At 42.4% G+C, this 23,340-nt stretch overlaps 2 protein-coding genes across 5 annotated transcripts; both read left to right on the forward strand.

The window, feature by feature from the left end:
- The first annotated feature begins 131 nt into the window (after positions 1 to 131).
- Positions 132 to 18,139, forward strand: abca7 (ATP-binding cassette, sub-family A (ABC1), member 7). Of its 3 annotated transcripts, XM_057037620.1 has the most exons (51): positions 132 to 525; positions 1,089 to 1,132; positions 1,464 to 1,562; positions 1,690 to 1,783; positions 2,151 to 2,292; positions 2,418 to 2,542; positions 3,111 to 3,229; positions 3,505 to 3,702; positions 3,781 to 3,873; positions 4,164 to 4,401; positions 4,554 to 4,693; positions 4,796 to 4,912; positions 5,016 to 5,213; positions 5,470 to 5,675; positions 5,772 to 5,948; positions 6,134 to 6,356; positions 6,459 to 6,680; positions 6,764 to 6,968; positions 7,424 to 7,537; positions 7,735 to 7,906; positions 8,055 to 8,186; positions 8,299 to 8,438; positions 8,520 to 8,657; positions 8,836 to 9,071; positions 9,163 to 9,220; positions 9,312 to 9,514; positions 10,105 to 10,234; positions 10,327 to 10,350; positions 10,644 to 10,789; positions 10,879 to 11,003; positions 11,245 to 11,343; positions 11,460 to 11,652; positions 11,747 to 11,841; positions 12,218 to 12,250; positions 12,334 to 12,439; positions 12,528 to 12,602; positions 12,713 to 12,882; positions 13,045 to 13,222; positions 13,316 to 13,431; positions 13,577 to 13,721; positions 13,869 to 13,992; positions 14,152 to 14,281; positions 14,427 to 14,553; positions 14,694 to 14,756; positions 14,852 to 14,958; positions 15,096 to 15,237; positions 15,365 to 15,499; positions 15,652 to 15,755; positions 15,850 to 15,942; positions 16,252 to 16,501; positions 16,688 to 18,139. In XM_057037620.1, exons 3-51 carry the CDS (start codon positions 1,497 to 1,499, stop codon positions 17,147 to 17,149), a joined length of 7,128 nt encoding a protein of 2,375 aa, XP_056893600.1. In that variant the 5' UTR covers positions 132 to 525; positions 1,089 to 1,132; positions 1,464 to 1,496; the 3' UTR covers positions 17,150 to 18,139. The 3 variants fall into 3 exon arrangements, with proteins under 3 accessions (XP_056893600.1, XP_056893599.1, XP_056893602.1); XM_057037619.1 differs by lacking the exon at positions 1,089 to 1,132; XM_057037622.1 differs by lacking the exons at positions 1,089 to 1,132; positions 10,327 to 10,350.
- A 577-nt stretch (positions 18,140 to 18,716) lies between these two features.
- r3hdm4 (R3H domain containing 4) lies at positions 18,717 to 22,439 on the forward strand. 2 transcript variants are annotated; one of them, XM_057037097.1, is made up of 8 exons: positions 18,717 to 18,921; positions 19,684 to 19,838; positions 20,011 to 20,132; positions 20,257 to 20,374; positions 20,447 to 20,532; positions 20,632 to 20,717; positions 20,852 to 20,907; positions 21,013 to 22,439. In XM_057037097.1, exons 1-8 carry the CDS (start codon positions 18,884 to 18,886, stop codon positions 21,036 to 21,038), a joined length of 687 nt encoding a protein of 228 aa, XP_056893077.1. In that variant the 5' UTR covers positions 18,717 to 18,883; the 3' UTR covers positions 21,039 to 22,439. The 2 variants fall into 2 exon arrangements, with proteins under 2 accessions (XP_056893077.1, XP_056893076.1); XM_057037096.1 differs by having other exon boundaries at positions 18,720 to 18,921; positions 21,076 to 22,439.
- Positions 22,440 to 23,340: the final 901 nt, after the last annotated feature.

A 23,340-nucleotide genomic window follows, 5' to 3' on the forward strand; every position in this document is an offset into this window, starting at 1 on the left:
GGTGTCTTTTTTTGCCACTTAAAAACTATGTATGTTAAAATCATGTAAAGTGTAAATTTTATACTGCAATTGTCGCACTAATAATAAATGCTAATTCATAAGTAACATACCATGCAACGTAAATGAGACTTTCCTCTCTGTATGAGTTTTAACAAAGCTTGCTTGAAGGATGTTAAACAAAAGCCATAGATTTCTTTTTTTTTAATGCGAGTGAATTAATAAATCCAGTGCGTACGTATTTGGGATGAAGTATCTCAATGGTCTTTATAATATATAAATGTATCCATTAATCATCACGAGCAGAAATCAACCGATTTGTGGGATTTCCGGTTTTTATCACGATAAAAGAGCCAATCAGAGTGTGTTTCCGGTTTAGACCCCGCCCCAAAACACATTTGCGTAACCGGTGTCGCAAGTAGGCGGTACCTCTTTCTGACAGACCCAAACAGTGGCATGAATGTCAACCCACCGGCGACCGTAAATGTGTTCCGGACCCTGAGAGGAGACCGCTTATATGTCAAAACGGTAATGATAAAGAACTCTTTACTGACTCTTGGTAGCTAGATTTCACCTTGCTCAATTTATGCTAATGATGTTTTAACCTTCTAAAACCTATATATATAACATGCTAGGACAGGAAGTGAGTGAAGCGCTAGCTCAGTGCTGTCATCTTTTCCTTATTTATTATCTAAGTACAATATTTTTTTCTCTATAACTTGTGGTTAGGTTTGAGTATCTTAAGCAAACTGGTTAATGAAATGTCTTCTTACGTCATACACTGTTTAGCTTGTTACAAGAGAAATTATTTTAAGATGAGGGAAATTCCTGTCATTTGGTTTTAAGATGTATTTCTATTGTTACTAATGCCTGTTTTTTTTCTAGTTATGCACCATTAAACAAGCCAAAAACTCCTATGATTGACTGAACCCAACCATTTTTCCCCCCATGTAGGACAAATAAAAGGAAATCTGAATCTGAATGAATGTAAATTGAATGAAAATGTTTGACTTTAAGATTGCTCGAAGTCAAAGATTTGCAAACGATATCTTTCTAGCCCCTCTTAACCATTGTATCCTGTCACAAACCAGCCTCAGATTATTGACTCTACTACCAAAGCAGAGACAACACTTAGGTAAGCTGTTTGGATCAGGAGGATTTCAGGATGAAGCAGGGGATTGCCATCTTGAGCAGATCACAGCAGGCAGCAAGACAACCTTTCACTTAGATAATAAATATTAAAACAGCCTGTTCATTGTATCTGACAAGGAATATCTAACATTATAAGGAAAAAAGGTCATGGCCAGTTTCTTCCTTTGATCCTTAGATTGTTCCAATCATTAAAACAGAAATAAGTAGCAAACAGGGTGATCCCTGAGTTGTGATGAAAGCAGAAATACAGCACCAACATGGAAGGCTTTGCTCTTAACCTTTTGATTTTCTCACGGAATGTTTCTTTTCCCCAGTTTACCATCATGGTCAGGTAACTTTTGGAAGCAATGGGTTATTTCAGGCAGCTTTTCCTACTGCTCTGGAAGAACATCACATACCGCAGGAGAAACAAGGTGCTTACTCGTGTAGTTCAGAGTTAAGAGTAAAAGATGATTTCATTAAATAACTGTCATATGAGACCCATCTTGGGCAAAATGTTTCATCAATTTTTAAAGGCGCCCACATTCTCTGTTCCCACAGATCCAACTGATCATCGAGCTCCTCTGGCCGCTCTTCCTCTTTGTCATCCTCATCTGTGTTAGACAGTCACATCCACCTTACAAACAACAACAATGTGAGTAACATTGCGTAATGTTCAACCTTTCAGGCACATAGTACTTACAATGTCTGAAAGGTGTGTTTGTGCCAGGCAGTTTAAGAGGATCAACTCGCTGAGGGTCACTTTCATGCTGCACACACAATTGTTTTCCAAACCTGCTGTGTTCTTCTTAATAAAAGTCATGTATTATTATTACAAGACAGATAGTTCAGTTAATTTTATTCCATTTTACTGCACAGCATCTTTGCAATGAAACATGTCATAATTAGAGGAGTTTGGGTCTTGCTTGGATTATTGCAGTATTTCAGGTTATGAACAATGTTCCTATTGTTCACCATCTCAGTGTAATCTGGTGCTAATATGTTTGTGCATGTTCTTCTAGGTCACTTTCCAAACAAGGCCTTACCATCAGCTGGCACCTTGCCATGGATTCAGGGCATTATCTGCAACATCAACAACCCCTGCTTCCACAATAAGACTCAGGGGGAAATGGTCGGCCAAGTTGGCAACTTTGACAATTCCATGTAGGTAGAACTTAACTCTTGACACTAACGAACACTGGCAGCTTTAGGAAGGCGGAAGTTCAATTAAGAATTGTTGCTAGAATTAATATTTCTTTTAGTGAACGCTATTTTTCTTTTTCTCCAAGACTGTCTCGACTTTTCGTTGATGTCCAGACGGTTTTGTCCTACAGTGGAAACCAGAGCTTCTCTGGCTTTCAGGCACTGATGGAAAGCGTCCAAAGGCTGGGAGAGAGACCTGATGCCTGGCCAAGTATGTTAGCGTCATTGAATCCCATCTAACACAGACCTGAAGAGATGTATTAACGCAGTGATACCAACAAACACTTTGAACTTGAACACCCCCAGGATGAAGCCTTTTCAATTTTTAAACACAATCATTTAGGGTTTTATGTCACGCAGTTTAGTGGTTACAGTATTAACCAATAGCTGAGTAAATAGATGTCCATAAACAGGTGCGGAGAGAATGGTTTCCTGTGGCTTTTTACTCCTGTTGGAAACAGAGGCTGGCCTGTTTGTCCTTGCAGAGCAGATTATGTTACACCTCTGCTGCAGACAATTGGATGAATAAAAGCGGTTGTTCCATGCAACCTTGTCCCACGCAGATGTCCTCACAGACACCATCTCAATCCTCACTGTTACTATAAAGGACATGAAAAGTTTGGGGGAAAAAATGTTTAATTTACTGATTATTTTTAGTTACGTACCATTTCAGGGGTGAATCTTAGCTTCCTTCATTGTTTTTTTAACTGTTGCATCCACAAAGGGGTTATTATAGCATGGAGTTTTTTTATAACAGCAATTTTATGTTTTCTCTATAGATCTCCGAGTTGGAGAGTACCTGAAGGCCAACGAGACATTCTCCTCCTTCCTCCTGACAAACACCAGTTTATCATCTGAAACAGTGAACCAGCTGCTGAAGGCTCGTCTCAATTTGCAGGTGAGGCATGTTGACATTGTAACGTTTTTTCATTTATTCTGGGAACAACAGTCCAGAAGCATAAGATAAATAAATGCAGGAAAGGTTCACTGTTAGTAGATACATTTGAAATTAAATACATTTGAAAGCTACAAAATATGAACAATGTTACTTTAAAAGTACGCATAGTAAATGTACCACAAATTTGAGATAAAGTTCAGTTTTCTGCATTTATTATATAATTTTAATAACTTAACATTAGCAAAATGAGCTGTTTTGTAATTGTGCCTTTCCAGATCGCTCTCACTGGAGGTCAGATGCAGCTAAAAGATTTGGTGTGTAATGCAAGCATGTTGAGACGGTTTCTGACAGTGGACGCTGGAGGAATCCCCATCGATGAGCTCCAGACTCGGCTGTGTAACCAATCAGCTGACGCTTTGCAGGAGGCTGAACGCCGTTTTCTCTCCCAGCTTGACTTTACCAAGTTCTTTACGGTAGGAGTCAGTGATATGACCCCTGGCTGTGTGTTTGCTGAGCTAAAGTATCATCAGTAAACATCTGTGTCTCCTCAGAGAGAGCGTCTAATGGCTAATGCCGGAGACCTCAGAGTCATCAGTCAGGCTGCAACCTCGGTCTCCCAGGAGCTCGCTACTGTGATCGATGATGTAAGAGCATTCGACTTTTCAGATTTCAGTGACACAAATTATGAAGACTAAGTTATATTAGAGGTTCTGGCTTTTATTTTTATTTTCTTTAAAATAATACCTCTGGCCTTCCCAATTTTCTGAGTACTACCAACTGATAAGTCTGGGGAAAATTCCCTTTTTTAGACCAACTTTACCCTACAGTATATGTCCATTAAGTACGATCTCTCCCTCTGTATTCTTCATTCCATCTACAGTATGATTTTCTACATCATTTCACCACCTTTGCTGTTCCTTCTTTCTTCTTTCAGCTCTCCTCTCTCTCCAGCTTCGTGGACATGAGCACAGCTCTCCGTCTCTTGTCTGCAGAGAATCGCTCGGCCCTGCCCAGGGAAGGCTTTCGTGCCTTTTCAAAGATTATGTGCGGCCACCCAGAGTTTGGCGGTGAGCGGATCCCATCGCTCAACTGGTACGAAGACAACGACATCAAGTCCTTCTTAGGAAAAAATGGCACTGAGGATACAGATCTGGAACGTGATAACAACACCAGTAAGGCACTTGGAAACTTAATGGCTGTGTACCACAGTTCATGTTTGCATTAAACTGCACCTCATTTTTGCTGATTTGTACAGGGTTTGGTTTTCATAGTATTTTGGTCTAACATGAGGCTTCTGTGGTCCCTCCTTTCCTCATATCCTCAGCTCCATTCTGTAAAAGTTTGATCCAGGGTCTGGAGTCCAACCCTCTCTCTCGCATCGTATGGCGAGGAATAAAACCGCTGTTTATTGGCAAGTTGTTGTATACACCAGATACGTCTGCAGTGCGAAGAGTGATGAAAGAGGTACAGTGAAGTCTTGGTAGTTAAGGCTTATAAAGTAGCTGCTCTTGTCTTTAAAGGTAGTTTAATGCAAACTAAGCTTCGTGCAACCTTTTTGTGCTGAAGGTCAACAAGACATTTGAAGACTTGCAGATTCTTCAGGAGTTAAACGAAGCCTGGAAGGAGGTGGGGCCACGCATCAAGAATTACATGGAGAGTAGCGTGGAGATCCAGCTCCTACAGGTCAGACACAACAGTTTTCACCTCTACAAAAGAGACGAGGGTGATTTAATGTACTTTTACACACTGAGTCCAATTTTCTTTTGCTGTCCTTTTTGTGTGTTAGAATTTGTTGAAGAGGCCGGAGGTGGCAGTTCTGGTCACCCTTCTTCTGGAAAACACATCCTGGACGGCCTCGCGGATCACCCGTTTCCTGTCTACACCCTCACCCAATGTTCCACGTAAACCCGGGGCCTCATCCACGTGGCTCGACATCTATAATGAACTCAACCAAACTATCACAACGCTCGCACAAGTCACCGAGGTCTGTTCTCACTTAATAATAATCTTATTGATGGAGTTAGAGTTTGCTCATGTTCTGCCCCAAACATACTAGATGAATTAAAATGTGTTCAAACAATTAGCTGTTGGAGTGGACTTCATTAGCAGCCGTATTGTGTCAATACTGACAACACCATTTTTTAAAGGAAAATCTAATAATCAGATCTATTTGTAAAAAGAACTAATCACTTCATTTTCTTTGCCATGTTTTTTATTATCTTTGTAACGTTCTTTTGCAGTGTTTCTCCCTGAACAAGCTGGAGGGATTTGAAACTGAGGGTCAGATGATTGACAGGGCTTTAGAGCTGCTGGAGGACAGGCAGTTTTGGGCAGGTGTGGTTTTCATGCTGCCCAACAGCTCCTCACCTGAGCTCCCACCACACGTTACATACAAGATACGAATGGATATTGATGACGTTACCCGAACCAATAAAATCAAAGACAGGTATAGAGGTCATATGAAGATGCTTTTTCTGAGCCAACCTGAACCGACTTATATGAATTCATAAATTAATTTGTATATTTTATCCCGTTTATGAAGATTTTGGGATCCTGGACCAGCAGCTGACCCATTTAACGACATGCGCTACATATGGGGAGGATTTGTGTACATCCAGGACCTGGTGGAGAGAGCTGTGAGCTTTGTGCTGTCTGGAGTTCAGCCAACAACTGGCATCTACATCCAGCAGATGCCCTATCCCTGCTATGTAGATGATGTGTACGTTTTCAGAAACTGTTAATAAGCTTGCCAAGAGACCAGTACACGATTAATGAAATTGGTGTTTCAGGAGATAGTTTGGTGTGGTTGATTGGCATCTTGTTTGTAGCCTAGATTATTACTTTGAGACATCTCATTGTTAATCTCATTGCTTTCAATGACCTTTTTATTTTTCTTTGTTGCAGTTTTCTTCGTGTGCTGAACCGCTCTCTGCCACTCTTTATGACGCTCTCGTGGATCTACTCAGTGGCCATGATCATCAAAGGTGTGGTCTATGAGAAGGAGGCAAGGCTGAAGGAAACCATGAGGATTATGGGTCTTGGAACTGGAACATTGTGGCTAAGCTGGTTCATCAGCAGTATGGTCCCTTTCCTCATTTCTGCCGGGCTCCTAATTGCTCTACTTAAGGCAAGATTTAGTTCTCATTTTCATTCAAGAACGCTTAATGCATGCTTAGTTTTCCCAAACACCCGCTCATAATTCCCTGTTTGTGCTTCCTCTTATTTCCAGTGGGGTGACATCCTACCATACAGTGACCCGAGTGTTGTGTTTTTCTTCTTGACGGCGTTTGCCACTGCCACCATCATGCAGTGCTTCCTCATTAGCACCTTCTTCTCCAAAGCTAACCTCGCTGCCGCATGTGGGGGGCTGATATACTTTAGCTTGTACTTGCCTTATGTGTTGTGTGTGGCCTGGAGAGATCGCCTAAACACAAAAATCAGAGTCTTTGCTGTAAGTAAAATAAACAGGTATAGAAGTTTTGTCAAATTAATTTCCGCGCCTGTTCCACAAGCACAGTGCTCCTGTTTCCACAGAGTTTTCTATCACCTGTGGCCTTTGGCTTTGGATGTGAGTATTTTTCTCAGTATGAAGAGCAAGGTGTGGGGATCCAGTGGAACAACGTCCACATCAGCCCTATGGAAGGAGACTCCTACAGCTTCACAGTCTCTATAGTGATGCTTTATGTGGACGCCTTCATTTACGCCATTGCTGCCTGGTACATCGAAGCAGTGTTTCCTGGTATGATGATATCTGTGTAATGACTTATGTGACATATGGCAAAAAACTCAAATCAGAGGAAAAAGCTGACAACTGTTAAATATGTTGTGACTGAGCAACCTTTTTATTCTTGTGGAATCTTTAAAACGGGTACCAAACTTGATTTTTAACTGATTGGGTATACCGCCTGTATCATTGCTCATTAAAAAGTACCTGTGCAGCTTGATTTCGCCCACTGCTGCTCCACTTGTGGAGACTGTCAGCAGACATATAAGCCAGTCATTTTGTCAAAGATTTGGTTATGAGGTATGCTCATTTTTGCTCTGCAGTTGCCAAGACAAATGAGTTGACTGGGTTTTTATAAGCCTTTAATTTTATGATATTTATATATAATATATTAACTTTACTGTGAATCTTAACATAACATGTGAAGTCTTATTTGGACTTGCAACATGTAACCATATTTGTTTCCCCAGGGGAATATGGGATTCCCAGGCCGTGGTACTTCATCTTCCAGATAAATTACTGGGGTGGAGTTCCTCTTGAGGCAGGCATGCCCATCCCTGAGGCCCCTACACAACAAAATGGCGGTAAAGGATTCCAGAACCCTCTTTGTATCAACTGCTATGTATAGATGTTACCATCATTTTTCAGGTTCACAGTAAATCTTCTATTATAGTGCTGAATCCCGTCAAGAGTGGTTAAAATCATGGATTCTGACAGTTCCATTGAGTTTTGTCTATGTCAGGACCTCCTGAAAAGTACAGAATTCATTGTTTTTCTTTAGATCACATTGAACCAGAACCCACTAACTTGATATTGGGGGTGAGCATCAGAAACCTGGTGAAAATCTACAAGAAGGGAGCGAAACTGGCCGTCAATCACCTCAACCTCAAGTTCTACGAAGGGCAGATAACCTCGTTCCTGGGACATAACGGTGCTGGGAAAACCACCACCATGTAAGGAGCATGCGTTAATTAAGGATTGATAATTATAGGTTCTAAATAATTGAGGAATAAGTGGAATTTAAAGTTTGTGGTAACATTTGCATAAATGATGTCAAACTACTAATGTAGTCAATGATTATTCTACTCTGATGTTTATCAGATCGATTCTGACTGGACTGTTCCCGCCCACCTCGGGCACTGTTTATATCAAGGGTATGGACATCCGCTACGACATGGACACGATTCGCAGGACACTGGGCGTGTGTCCGCAGCATAATGTTCTGTTTGACATGTGAGGCTTATTTTATGGTGTTTCTCGATGATTTGGATGTACTAGATTAATATTCTAATGCCATTTAACTTAAAATGCATCCTTTCTATCGCTCTGTCTGTCTCTTTCTTAGATTAACAGTAGAGGAGCATGTGTGGTTTTATGGTTGTCTAAAAGGATTATCTGAAGCCGAAGTCAAATCTGAGTTGGATACTTTACTCGACAACGTTGGCCTGCTACATAAACGCCATGAACAGACCAAAAACCTCTCTGGTAAAGTTCACCTTTTTTATAAAAATGCTGTCTCATTGAGCACCTGAGAGAACAATGTACATTTTTTTCTGTCTCTGTCAGGTGGCATGCAGAGGAAGCTGTCTGTGGCAATAGCATTTGTCGGAGGTTCTAAGGTGGTTGTTCTGGATGAACCTACCGCCGGGGTCGACCCTTACTCGCGTAGAGGGATTTGGGATCTGCTGCTGAAATACCGCAAAGGTACCCATCAAATCAACTCGACAAGGTCACACACTGACATGGACACACAAACCCTAGCTTTGCTGTTAATGAAATTTAGTCCAAACCTTGGCTCTTGATATTTTATACAAAGTTTGTCGTATTTTAATCCATTTATGTGAAGGGGTAAATGACTTCTTCATGCTGTCTCCTCCATTAGACCGGACAATTATCCTCTCCACCCACTACATGGATGAGGCGGAGCTGCTTGGTGACCGCATCGCCATCATCTCTCAGGGAAGGCTTTGTTGTTGTGGCTCACCTCTTTATCTGAAGTCCCACCTTGGTTCCGGATACTACCTCACAGTAGTGAAACGGGAGGGATTAAATCACAGTACTCCCAGTAGCACCAGTATCAGCACCAGCATCAGCACCAACAAGCTGCCTCCCCTCAAGGTCAATAAAAGGGGTCATATTTGGGGTCAATTTCTAGATATCCCCATCTTGTGGTCTCCCTTATAATCTATTCTTATTCTTATTGTCACAGGACAGTGAGTCCTCCATGAGCGAAGACACTGGGCTGGGAAGTGAAGAGAGCAGCTCCTGTTAGTGGTCAACTGTACAGTGATTAAATCAGGCGATAGATCTTCAAACTATATGAGCTCCTCCTCACTCTTCTTATTTTCTTCACTGCAGACCTCGTAGCATTGCTCTCATTAGCACAGCATCACGTTCCGGGTGCGAGGTTGGTGGAAGAGTCCAGGCGTGAGGTGGTGATTAACCTGCCGCAGATGGCTGCTAAAGACAGCAGTCTGGGTGTCTTTCTGTCTGAACTCGATCAGAGGTTGACTGAGCTGGGGATCAGCAGCTACGGCCTGTCAGACAGCACGCTAGAGGAGGTGAGATGCACAATCACAGATTAGTCAGAAGACTCTGTGCTCTTACTCAAGTTTTCTCCAAATTATGAGCCTCACCTGAAACTCCAACTGGTGCCTCTGCAGGAAAAGTCAGAAAACGAGCTACAATACATTAATTAGTGATTGTGTGTAGCTTTGATCTGTGCTGACACGGACAAGCGTTGGCGTGGAAAGATGAGCAGCATCACCCAAGAAACTGTTTGCACCATTTCTTAAGCCTGCTAGACTTTCAAATGCTTGTGCACAAGTCAGGAGCTTCACTTGGACAAAAACAGGACAACAAGTGCTTAACCGGGTCATGTCCGGAGTCCTGGATATGTGAGGTGTCCATCGCTTCAGATTAGCCCTTCCTTCGTAAATGCAGATCACTTTGATTTGTTGTTAAACCTGTTTGACCTCTGTGTAAATCTACTGGATACTTTTGGACTGCAACCACCTGTGCACAGCTTTAACTGAGTCTTAAGTCGATTTCTGTTAAAATCTTTTCACAAACATGGTAGTTTAGTGTCATGTTGCACTCAATTAGCCGGGACCCACTAATATGACATCATCGGCTTTGTGGTAATTTACAGATATTTTTGCGAGTAGCAGAAGAAACTGGGGTGGATGCAGAATCAGAACAGCCTGCTGCTTCTCCCAATGGGCAGGAGCCATCTGCTGGACAGAGAACATCAGGGCAAGATGAGGAAGAACCAGACACTGGTATGGAAACACATGCAGATTGGTGTACACGTTGTCTATACTGTCGGTTTTTAATGTCCGACTGTGACTTTTTCTTTCCCAAATGCTGCCAGTAAAGAAAAAGAGATGTAAAAAAGGTATTTTTTCTAGACCATTTATCAGTGAAACCCAACCTATAGTTTTAAAACACATGTTCTTATTTGTTACCCCCAAAGAGGATATACTTTCTGCTTGAAAGTTTGTGTGTTGATCATATGAACTCTGCAAATTCTCCAGTTCCCCACACTATCTAAAACCATGCGTCAGGTTGATTGGAGACTCTAAATCTTCCCCTGGGAGTTTTTCTGATTGGTGGTAATCTGACCAGGAGGCCTGCTGGGATAGACCTCAATAGATCCCAATGAGCCTTACTGGGAATTCTGACTTGCAGAACCTGAGGAAACAGATCCTCTGAGTGGAGATGGTCACGTTGGAGTTCCCACAGTGGGCTGGTGGCTGACGTGGCAGCAGCTGAGGGCTCTCTTTGTCAAACGCTGGCTTTATGCGCGCAGGAGCCGGAGGGGCTTCTTTGCTCAGGTAAATACAACCTGAGGTCCATCCATCGTTACTGGATTGAGTGATCTCTCTGAAGAAGTTGTCCAGCTGATGGTTGGGTTGTGCTTCAGATTGTCCTTCCTGCTGTGTTCGTGCTGATCGCACTGCTCTTCAGCCTCATCGTACCTCCATTCGGGAAGTATCCTGCACTGCAGTTGCAGCCTTGGATGTATGGTGAACAGTACACCTTCTTCAGGTAACTGCTTGGACAGATGTCTTTATATGAGAAGGACTTTTCTATTGTAGACCTGCAGCTGTGGCTCAATCATGCTTCTGTTTTGAGTAAATTTCAATATATGCAAACAACTTCTACCAACCAAAGGTTTCATTCTGGGACACACGTCTGCATTGTCCAATAATGCATTGTCCCCCCCCCCCCTTTCCTTCAGTAAATGTAAAATTATTCTCTGTTTTATTGCAATGTTTACATTTTACAGCAACGATGCACCTGGAAGCCCAGTGATGGAGAACCTGCTCGAGGCTCTACTAGATCAGCCAGGTTTTGGCACAAAATGCATGGAGGAAGAAGACAATTCGTAAGTCATTTTCTAATTTTTGCCGTTATGTGTTACCGTGACAGAAGAAAACACATTTATAAGATATTGTTTTTAAAGTATTTTAACACATGCCAAATAATGCTGCTTGGTGACAGGACTTCTCAGTGTGAAGTTAAGCAGGGTGGCCTGTTCATGAGGCCACAGGTCTCTTATTCCATGTGGAAAATGTTCAACAAAGGCAACTGGAGCAAAGAGAAAACCTCACCAGAGTGCCAGTGCAGCACAGAGGATGTCCGTCGCATGCTCCCAGACTGCCCACCGGGGGCCGGAGGACTGCCTCCTCCTCAGGTAACTATGTGATAATAAGATACAATTAAATGGATATTTTTGTAAATATTAAGCAATCCATTAAAAGTTGACCTCTTTAATTGTGTTTCTTCAGATGAAGAGACCAACTGGCGACATCCTCCAAAATTTGACAGGTTATAACATCTCAGATTATCTGGTGAAAACCTACCCTCAGATCCTCAAGAAAAGGTATTACATTACTGCACAATAACCTGTATTACTTGTGATCGTTAGGGTGGATGTTTTATTTTGTTGTAGATTAAAATAACTGTCTATTGTCCGCATTACTTTGTCACAAAACATAAAAAAAATTGTTTTTTCTCTTATTCATTTGATGACTTTCCAACTTGCAGATGTGTTACCTATTTCAAATATAAAAAGAACACAGAAATATATAAAATATAAACAGAGATAGGTCACCTATTCCATCAGTGATATGCCACAGTCATATTATGCTCTAGTTCTACCTAAAACCAGTCAAACTTTAACGACTCATGATTAACTAAAGATGAAAACATCGGTAAATGTAAGTCTCTGTTTTTCTCTTTTTTTATGTCATAACCAGCCTTAAAATGAAGAAGTGGGTTAATGAATTCAGGTAGGATACTGGTATAAATATAAGAACTAAAAGAATATATGAAGGTGTTTTTTGTTTTTACTGCTAACGCTTCATCTTTTTAGATATGGAGGCTTCTCTCTGGGAGGCAGCGCCACTCAGGTTTTCCCTCAGGTCCACCATGTCCAAGACTCAGTTACAGCAGTCAGAGCTCGTTATCGAGTTCCGCAGGTACACACAAGATACAATACAGTCATCTAAAATCATCGTTTCATTAAATAATCTTAGTTTCTTTCTCTTATTCTTTAACATATCACAGAACAGTTCATTGGATGCTCTGCTGAAGAGACTTCCTAGTTTTTTAGAAAGACTGAACAGTCAAAACAACGTCAAGGTATGTGTATTTATGTTTCAGGAACCTATAATTTCCACTTAATTGTAGGGTGATTTTTGTGGGATCCATTTTAGCTGCTGTAATCAGCTTTCCTCTGTGTTTGTGCTCAGGTGTGGTACAATAACAAAGGATGGCACGCTGCGGTGTCTTTTGTCAACGTGATGAACAACGGCCTTCTGAGAGCGAGTCTGCCACCGGGTCCAGAGAGGAGAAAACACGGGATCACTGCCTACAATCACCCACTGAACCTGACCAAGGAACAGCTCACTGAAATAGCCATGTGAGTTCACATCTGTGCTGATTTTAGGCTATACCTACATTTGTCTCAGGGGGGAGATTTGGCTCAATTATGATGTTTCTATGTGTCTCTTAAAAGCTGCACATCAATAAAAAGTGTTTTTTAGGTTCCATGTATATTAAACAGACCTGCTTCTTTTTTCAGGATGACCACATCAGTTGATGTTCTGGTGTCCATCTGTGTAATCTTCGCCATGTCCTTTGTGCCAGCCAGTTTTGTCCTTTTTCTGATTGAGGAGCGAGTTAGCAAAGCAAAACATCTTCAGTTTGTCAGCGGTGTCAAACCGGTCCTCTATTGGCTGGCCAACTTTGCCTGGGATATGGTGAGTGTGACCCTCAAGATGTCGTGAGAATCGTTTTAAGCATGCCACTGTTTCCATCACAGACCATGTCATCGCTGTTGTCATCTTTCTCAGCTGAACTACACTGTCCCTGCCACTATGGTGGTGCTAATCTTCATCAGCTTCCAGCAGCAGTCGTATGTTTCAGAGACCAACTTGCCCGCTCTTGTCCTGCTGCTGCTGTTCTATGGGTAAAGTTCAGCACATGGTTACTGACACATAAGAAAAGTTTTGATATTTGTTCTTTTGTATTTTATTCTGCCTGAAGTGCTAAGCGCATCTGTGCCAAAAGCAAGGCCTCTGTTTTAAGAGACTTTACCTGATCACCCTTTTTAGGTGGTCAATCACTCCTCTGATGTATCCGGCCTCCTTCGTATTCACCGTCCCCAGCACAGCCTACGTAGTTCTGACTTCCATCAACCTCTTCATCGGGATCAACGGCAGCATCGCCACCTTTGTTCTGGAACTGTTTGTGGATGAAGTAATAATTGAGAGCTGGTTATATGATAATCATAGTCAATAATGTGAAACCTTAACGAGCTTTAACTTAAAGAATTTAAATAGTCACTACTCAAGCCAAAACAAAGCAATAAGTAGTTTCTTTTTATTTTCTTTCTTCTCTTTCCAGCATCTGAACGAGGTAAACAGGATCTTGAAGAAAGTGTTTCTCATCTTCCCTCATTTCTGCCTGGGTCGAGGACTCATTGACATGGCTAAAAACCAGGCCATGGCAGACGCCTTCCAGAGACTCGGTATGTTTACCAATTAAAACGCAACTTTTAACTTCTTCGCTGCTGATTTTTGATTGTATGAAAGAATTGTTAAAGGTTGTTAAACAACAGATCATGATCATGGTTCTAAAAGACATGGATACTCTTTTCGTGTATCGTGTATGCGGTTCTTCTCCGCAGGCACAAAACCAACTCTTGACCCTCTTCAGTGGGACTTCGTAGGGAAGAACTTGTTTGCAATGGCAGCCGAAGGTGTTATATTTTTCATCTTCACCATACTCCTGCAGTACAAGTTCTTCATTCGGTTCAGGTCTGTTTAAATCTGTTCTCTCAGTACCTTTAACTGTATCTTTAAACTAACCCCACGATTTGTTCCCATGTATCAGAGGATGGGAGGTAGTGTGGTGCAGACATTATCACCTGCTCTAACATGAAGATTCTATCACTTTGTGCAGGCCGTGGTGGGTCCAGACTTTGTTGCCTCCACTTGGCCCGGAAGATGAAGATGTCACCAGGGAGAGACAGAGAGTTTTGAATGGCAATGCCCAGTCAGACATCCTCAGCATGATCAATCTGAGCAAGGTATAGCAAATGAGTTGCCTGTACATTTATTATTTATATGAGACATAGACTATAGAGAACATCTACAATATTTGTTCCTCTGGTTGTGCTCCAGTATCTCTTTACTTTGTTAATCACGGAACACAATTTTTTGTTTATAGGTGTATAAAATGGGCAAGAAGCCAGCCGTGGATCGCCTTTGTCTTGGGATTCCTTGTGGGGAGGTAAGGGCGACGCCTACTTTATGTGTTTGCTATTACTTTGTAGTAATGCACCTCACTTTGCAGGTAATTTTGATATTGTGATATCTGTTCTTTAGTGTTTTGGCCTGCTGGGGGTTAATGGAGCAGGGAAGACCTCCACTTTTCGGATGTTAACTGGAGATACAAATGTCACCTATGGAGAGGCGTTCCTTAATCACCACAGGTAAAAACTACACAACAACATTTAATTCCATGTGTGTATTTTATTGTTATCTGGTTTTGCATATGTACACCATTCTTGATATGAAATGATATAGAAAAAATGAAGAGTAAACTGTCAGCTGTTTCTCTGGTCCTCAGCGTTTTGACAGAAATGGAACGCGTCCACCAGCTGATGGGTTACTGTCCACAGTTTGACGCCATCAGTGACCTGCTGACAGGCCGAGAACATCTGGAGCTGTACGCTCGCCTTCGTGGTGTGCCGGAGGAGTCTGTCACCAAGGTAACATCATTCACTCTGCTGTTTCCATGCTTTTCTGTTATAACGCGTTGTGTTTATACAGTTAGACAACCCTTATTGGCCTTAAATTAGAGGTATATGTGTCTGTGTATAAACATCTGTGCTGTAGGTGGCAGAGTGGGGTGTGAAAAAGCTGGGACTGACTCAGTACGCTGACCGGGAGGCTGGAGGCTACAGTGGAGGCAATAAAAGGAAGCTCTCCACAGCCATCTCTCTTATCGGGGCTCCGCCTGTTATATTCTTGGTGAGAATCACAGTTGCCCGGTGCAACAGAGGGCATGAATGTTTCGACCAACATCTGGGGAAAACAATTTTGACATTGAAATGGATTTCCTAGTCCTGTTTGATGAGATGTTTTAGTGTGCTTATATTTGACATATAACCATCATGTTGCAGGATGAGCCGACCACTGGTATGGACCCTAAAGCCAAAAGGTTTCTGTGGAACTGCATCCTCAGTGTCACCAAAGAGGGGAGAGCTGTAGTTCTGACCTCCCACAGGTAGGGGGCGTGCACTTTTTCAATATGGTTAGAAATACTATTTAAAACAGCGTGTCACTTGCATGATTATGGTCCTAAACTTTGCTTTTTTCAGTATGGAAGAATGTGAGGCTCTCTGCACCAGAATGGCCATTATGGTCAACGGCAGATTCCGCTGCCTTGGATCAGTGCAACACTTGAAGAACAGGTAATCACACCTAGGTTTTAAATAGTCTGTCTAAATTATAATATAAGTCATTCTCCAGACACTTCAGCTGTATCTAAATCAGCTCAAATGGGAATTCATGTGGCATAAAAATTAGATTTCCATGCCACATTGAACAAGACTCTGTGACAGATCAGCTGTGTGCCAGTAAATTCTGAATTTCACAGTAAAATGGGAGTTACTAGATGTTTATTCCAGTCATGAGATGAGCCGTGACGTTTGTAACTTAACTGGTCACCATTATTCAAATGCGTGTGCTGCTTATTTTTTCATCTAAACTCCATCTTCCAGGTTCGGCGACGGCTACACCATCATCCTCCGCCTCGGGGACAGTAAATCCAGCCCCGAACCCTGTCCTGTCAGCGCCTACATGAAGAGTTCTTTTCCCAGCATCGAACTGAAGGAGCGGCACGAAAACATTCTGCAGTACCAGCTGCCCTCTCACGCCTGCTGTCTGGCTCGTGTCTTTGACTTGCTGTCCAACAACTTTGAGGAGCTGGGCGTGGTCGACTTCTCTGTTTCCCAGACCACCCTGGATCAGGTGAGGATGACGGTGATGGATGAAGGTAATACATCTGTGTTTAAAGGCCTTCTGGACAGTCAGTGCTGCCCACGTAATTAACAGGTGTTATTACCAAGAATTCAGCGGGAGTCTCTTGTCATGGTTCAAGTGGAAAACTAGTTGTAAACATTTAACAAAATAATCGTATCTGGTTCATTTTTATAGGTGTTTGTCAATTTTGCAAAGGAGCAGACAGATGAAGACCAACTGACAGATGTGGTCATCGGCAGCACAACCTCACAGGTCAACACAACTCCGAGGGCAACCACAGCCAATACCCCAACCATCCAGCCACAGCCCGACCCAGCCACACCCCCACGGCAGACCAAGACTCCACAGGAGCCTGTGAAACCTCCTGACAGCAAAGACGGTAAATCAAAGAAGCCCAAATCCGGCAAGGTCAAATCAAAGAGAGGAAAACCCAGTGGAGATAAAGGCAGCAGCACAGCTTTGAACACACTACCTCAGGCAGAGAAGGTGGAGCAGAGGGGCAGCAGCGGTGCAAACAGCAGTAACGTTGAAGGTCAGGGGGAAGGTAGTGCAAACAAAAGCAGGATGGAGGACACCTGCAAACATCCCTCTGCTCTCTTTATTGTCAACAGTGAGACACAAGACAGCTCGCTGTGAGGTGAACTGGTGCCGGACGCACTGATAGGACCAAAAACTGTTTAAAATCCTGTATTTTGCTGCCCCTGTTGGCACCAAAGTCAACAAGATGCACTTTCAACGTCGTGTTTTTAAAACAAGGCCATTAAAGGTGAGATAACAACGGTGATTGCTTCCTTTGGTGCCTTGATCCCTTGTTAACATCCTATGTAGCACCACAATAGGCTCTGTTTACTCTATTTGTATCCCCAAAGTCCAAAGATACTGTACTTTGTTTTATTTATCTTTAAAAAAAAATCAAGGATGGGTATTCCTCAGGGCCCCGTCTGGACCTTTCACACGACTGAGTGCTCACCAAATGTATTGATGTTATTAAGAAAAGCAACCTTTTATTATGGGGTCTCTAAAGAAAGGTTTCTTCTAAATACTTTATCAAAATCCTCTTATTTCCAAGAGGTATTTTACCTTCTCTATGCCACTTATTTGAGCTTTTTCTTTATGTTTGTCTTTTGTATTGTCATTTAGTTGTTGTTGTTTTTTTTACTGGGAAACATGAAATATGTCTTGAAGTACTTCAGCTTATTAAACCTATTTTTGAGTGGGAGTGGGGGGGTTATGCAGTTTATCTGTAGAGTCAAATAGTCAGTAACTCACCCCAACACTGCAAATGTTACAGATCAAAGAAGAACCTGTACTGAGCAGCACTGTGATGTCAGATGCTGCGGCTGCTTGGCCTTTGGTCAATTTTTATATTTGTTTGATTTAAATACCACTAGAACATCTGTGTTTATTTTAGATGGTCTGCAGTGTTACATTATGACTTCAGTTATTAATCTGTTGGGTTTCTGTGTGGAAAAAAATTGCTTTAATGAATGTATTATGATAAATATATTCAAATGCTATGGCTGAATATGTGCTGTATGTATCAGTCCATCTTCTGTAGTATTTACATTATACACTGAAGAAATATAATGTGTAATAAACCTCTTGAATGTTTGTTTGGATGGGAAATGTTGATATTTGTTTATTTTAAGCAACTTTTGTGATTAATGTCGCAGCAGAACATAGTCATAGTGTGTATAGTCACCGATGCTCCTGGATTTGGGCGACCGTGATTTTTTGATTGATTTTCAGATGTATCTTGAGACTGTGTTCCATTTAATTTTAATGCCGGATGTGATTACTATATTCCCTTTTGTATTTACCATCCTCCTCTAGGGAAGTGATTTCAGTTGACCCACAATCATCAGTGTTCCTGTCATACCTTCCCAGGTTGTTTGTCCTTGACTGCTGTTCTTCCCACTTTGCAAATGTTCTCATTTCAATTTTTTTCAATTTGGCAGGGCTCCTAAATTATTTGTTATGGTAAACAGCACACAACCCTTTAATAAGTAATCAAAACTACACCACAATATTATCAAGGTTGAGTTTCAAAAACCCTTAAAAGGACAATTCAATTTGCTACACGTCTCCCCTTGGTGGAGTGAGAGCTCTTACCTTTTTCTCCTCTTTGTTGACAGCTAGTTTCTGTGACCGACATTCCAAATAGACTCAGACCACGTGGTCAAACGTTTGACCCGCCCACATTGAGCCCCGCCCCCATCCGCAGTTAAGGGCTCTCCGATGTCAAGCTAACCTCTAGCTGTGTACAAGATCATCTGCAGGAATCTTTTTCCATTGTTTTTACTCTCATTTCTCAAGCATTCTCTACAGCTTCCGAGCTTGTGATTCCTTATTTTGGCTTGTGGGAATAAGATGGTAATTTTGACTAACAATGAGGACCAGGATTATATGTGAGTGAGAACTGACGTGTATGTGTTGTTAGCGACATACAGTCGGTAGCGTTAGCTTGCATTTAAAGTCCGTTTGTACAGACCAGTTTGGAACACTTTCATCGTTTTTGTGATTTGTTCAGGATTTAAAAGTTTTAACATTTGTGCAGCTTACCCAAAATATGTCATTGGTTGTTTGAGTTGAGCTGGTAGTTTGTTTCCGTTTATTTGTTGGGTTTTTATTTTTTATACCGTGGATTATTGTCTTCCATCCTGGATAGTTGCTGGCAACCATCGTCTCACCCGGACAAACCTCTTTAAATTCAGTTTATTGTGTCTATAACGCACAGTTCGTGTTATTTTTCCCACTGATGTTAAAAATAGAGCCGCAGAAACATGCGAGCTCCCTGGTCAGCTAACTGCTTGCAGTTCCTATCCCTGTGTTTGCAGGTCAGATTAAATGTACACGTTACAAGATATTACACATATGACCTTGCTGCAGTGTTGCCATGCGTGTAACATCAGTTTAATACAATTCATCTGCCTAAAAATAGCATCAGTCAACTAGGTGAGGGGAAACAGCAGAGGCGACTCAGACACTGACCTACATTTGAGGCTCCTGCAGATTTCCTTGCTTAACATTTAATATGCTGCAGAAAATACACCCTCTACCTTGCACGGTCTATTGCATCGAAAAGGTGGTTCAAATATGAAGTTGCAACTGAGTTGTGAGCATGTGGGGCGTTGACCCAGGGGCTGAGATCCTGTCCTCTGTTTCTAAAGCCTGATAGAGGAGCGAAAATGCACCTCGCTGCCCTGCTCTCCTGCCAAGCGAGTGTCGGCCAAAAAAAAGAACTTCTACATCAATCAAGCCATCCGCAACTCTGACCTCATTCCCCGAGCCAAAGGCAAGAAGAGCCTGCGCCGTCAGGAGAACAGTAAGCTCCCGTCACGGGTGGTCAGATTGAGAGGGGTGTTCGCGGAGACGTGCTGCGTAAGCATTTCCGTGTGTTGCCTTTAAACTGACCACGGATCAGCAGGGGCCCCTGAAGTGGCAGAACAATCAACATCACTATTATTGCGTCACTCTTCTCTGTTTCTACAATTCAGCACTCTACCTTAACAACCTTCTGGAGAGGGACGAATGCTCCAAAGATGAGCTGGAGGTTTGCAGTAATCCAGCCATCCCCTCCATCTTCACCGAGGCCTGCACCAACGCCATCTACGTGGAGGTAGGCCGCCTCGCCCGCCTGTTCTCGTCAGGCCCCGAGCGGTAAAACGGTTACATTTCTCCACGTAGCCGCCTTCCACTGCGCTAAAATGAGCACCGGCGCTACTCTCCTTTTGTCGTTCCAGCCCTGGGATGATTTCATGAACTGTTCCGGCGAGGAGCAGGAGCGGCTTTTGTCCCTGCTGGAGGAGGAGGGGGCCAAGAGGAAGAGCGCCAGCCGGCCCCCCAGAGACGGGCGGAACGGTGATCGCCTGTTTGTGCTGGTTGACGTTAGCCTTTGTGTTCTGGGGTGACTCAACTCCCGTCTCTCGACAGTACACGTCGCCTTCTCTGCTCAGGACTGTTTCCAGAGGATCGACCGCCGGCTTCGAGCGACTCTGCGCAGGAAACAGATTCCTCTGGTCCGCGCGCGCGCGTGTGTGTGTGTGTGTGTGTGTGCGTGCAGATGTGTGTGTCGAGATTTGTGGAGATTATTCCCGTGTGTTTCGTTCTCCTTTCAGGGAACCCTGGAATTACTTGAGAAAAACATCGTGGGCTTCTTTATCGCTCAGCCGCACTCGGTTTACACAACCACACTCGCCAGCAGGTAGAAATGGCTCTTTTTATTAAAAAGGATTCGCATTAAGAGTGTGTGTCCATGAGTAATGATGAAACTCGAGATCCTCCGCCGGGCCCGGGTCAAGTCTCAAAGCCTCTCTTCTGTTTGTGTTCATGAACCAGCTTCGAGAGGCTGCTGCTGCACGCCGCCTGCCAGTACATGGACCTCATCTCTGCAAGTAAGAGGACGCACGTCCATCGGACCAGGCTGATGCGTCAGACCTGAGACCGTCTTTGTCCCCTTAATCTGTTTATTAGGTTGTTTTTTTTTGGGTTCCACGCAGCCCGCAGTGCAGGAACGGCGACGTAATCCACCTTTTATGGTCTGCGTGGACTTTTTCTTCCAGGCACCTACCACGATGGGTCCCGTCAGACTGAAGTGGTGAACAAACAGAAGGTGTTCCTGCCCCCCCGGCCTCTGCTGTCCGCCTACATGGAGCAGATGAGCGGCCCGGGAGCCGTCCCCTCCACGCTGGTGCACTACAGGCAGGAGCTCTTAGACGTTTAGACGCTGGGGAAATGTCAGAAAATGTAGTTTCTGTTTCTCTGGTCGTTGTGGTAGGTTGTCCGGTAATTCCAGCCATTGAAAGGAGGCTCCGGCACGTTGATGAATGTTCCCACGTTTATCACTGGAATCTCCACAGAATCTGCAACATTCTGTCACGGTGCTGAAACTGAGGAGCAGCTCCGAACACATCACTGCCTGAATCATTAGCCAACAAGATTCATGTAACTTAGACGGTTATAAAGCATGGATATCAGTAGTCTTAGCCGTTCTTTTTATGCACAAACATAAATGTTCATGGTGATTCTCTGATCGTCGTCGTCATGTATCGGAGTAGCAATTGTACCGTTTTAGGGGCTGTTCCTCTGTCGGCCTTTTCCCTCCTCATCTACACTGGCATTTTAAAACATTACGCGCTCATGTTGCCAACCAAACCGCATTAATTCACGAATAACTTATTCAGATTTATAAACCAGCTTTAATTTCCAGCCTGAGTCGCCCTCTAGCGGAGAGAGGGAGCACTCCAGCTTCAAAAAAGAAAACTGGACTGAGTTTACAGATAATGCACAAAGCCATTAATTTTTACAGTCAAAGTGGATTAAATGTGTACTGTGTGTTACGGTACATGTGTCACATTGACATGAAAATAATAAGTACACGTATGAAGGTTAAAAAAACCTTATTTCAATGTTGTAAAATGTAACCCCAGAAAGGCACTTCTGCCTCACACACACACACACACACATATAAATATATAAATTTCAAGTGTCTTCTCAGTAAGTCTTTACGTACATTTATACATTTGTACTTGGAAACAGGTTAATACAACGGACTTTATCCCTTATTACTTTTGATACTGTCGTTGGCAGTGTGCTGTTTTTATCATTTTGTTACTCAGGCTTTGAACTTCTGAATGTCATCTTGTGCTTTCACTTCTTTAACTGCGTTTTTTCAAGGCAAAACTGTCCGATTGTGTGCTGCAGCGCGCTGATGTGCCGCTGCTTTTGTAAGCACTCGTAAACTTGGGTGTTTTCAATAAGGAGCCATTTAATTGACATGTGCCAACATTTTCATTGACTATAAAAAAAGACTCATCTGAGCTTTATGAGATTCATCTGTGTGTATTTATGATTGTGTGATACAGTACTTATTTATAATTACTCACTGCAACCATTAAACTGTATCAATAAAATGTCTTGTACTTTGCTCTTGTTCTTTAAGTCATGCTAATCAAGTGTGGCACTTATATTCAGCTGAATTAAGACAGCTGATGACCTCAAACTTGTAAAATGTAGATTGCTATAAATAAATGAAATATGTGTACAAAAATACATATAGCATTGTATTTAAGCAAGGAATACAAATGACATTGTCACAGAATCTTAAGACACTTCATTATCAGAAATAAAAATTCAAACAATATAGTATATAATATAGTGAGGCAATCTCTGAAATTAGTTGAATTAAATGCAAAATTGTTACATAATGATTTTAACCGGGATAAATGTTCAGTTCTTGGAATTTTATGACGTTTCCTAACTTTGACGCCCCCCTGCAAACAGATAGTTGAAACCCTCAGGGCCAATTAATATTGGTGTTGATTTTATTATTAGTGCCTTCATTTCTCTATAAAACAGGGTGGTAAAACTTCCAAAATTCAGTTGAGCGCAACGGAAAACTTTATAAAAACACTTTTATGGGCTGTGTGGATGAACTGCGATACAGCCTATAAAACCATTTAAATTCAAAGTTATATAAATAGATAACTGAGCGGTTTAAATCCCCGCGGGCAAATTGAATTTAAATACATCATTCTTTACACCTGATCTCACTGTCCCGTTGGGGTGTCATACCAGTTGTATCCACTAGGTGGCGGTATTGTACCGTTAACCGCCGGGTCAGGACCGCTGTCATGACTATTAATCCTTTAGTGAACTTTCATGTACAGAACAGTTTCCGTCTATTATCTATATATAGTTTTAAAACATTAACAGAAGAGAGATTTCTTCACTTTTTGTCCAACCCCAAACTAAACATGTGCAAACTGGCACCAAAGTGGCAAACACACACCGTATAAATGCTGTTAAACTGGGTGAATTTGCATACA

This window comes from Takifugu flavidus, chromosome 7 (assembly GCF_003711565.1).
Source record: "Takifugu flavidus isolate HTHZ2018 chromosome 7, ASM371156v2, whole genome shotgun sequence".
NCBI classification, from domain to species: Eukaryota; Metazoa; Chordata; class Actinopteri; order Tetraodontiformes; family Tetraodontidae; genus Takifugu; species Takifugu flavidus.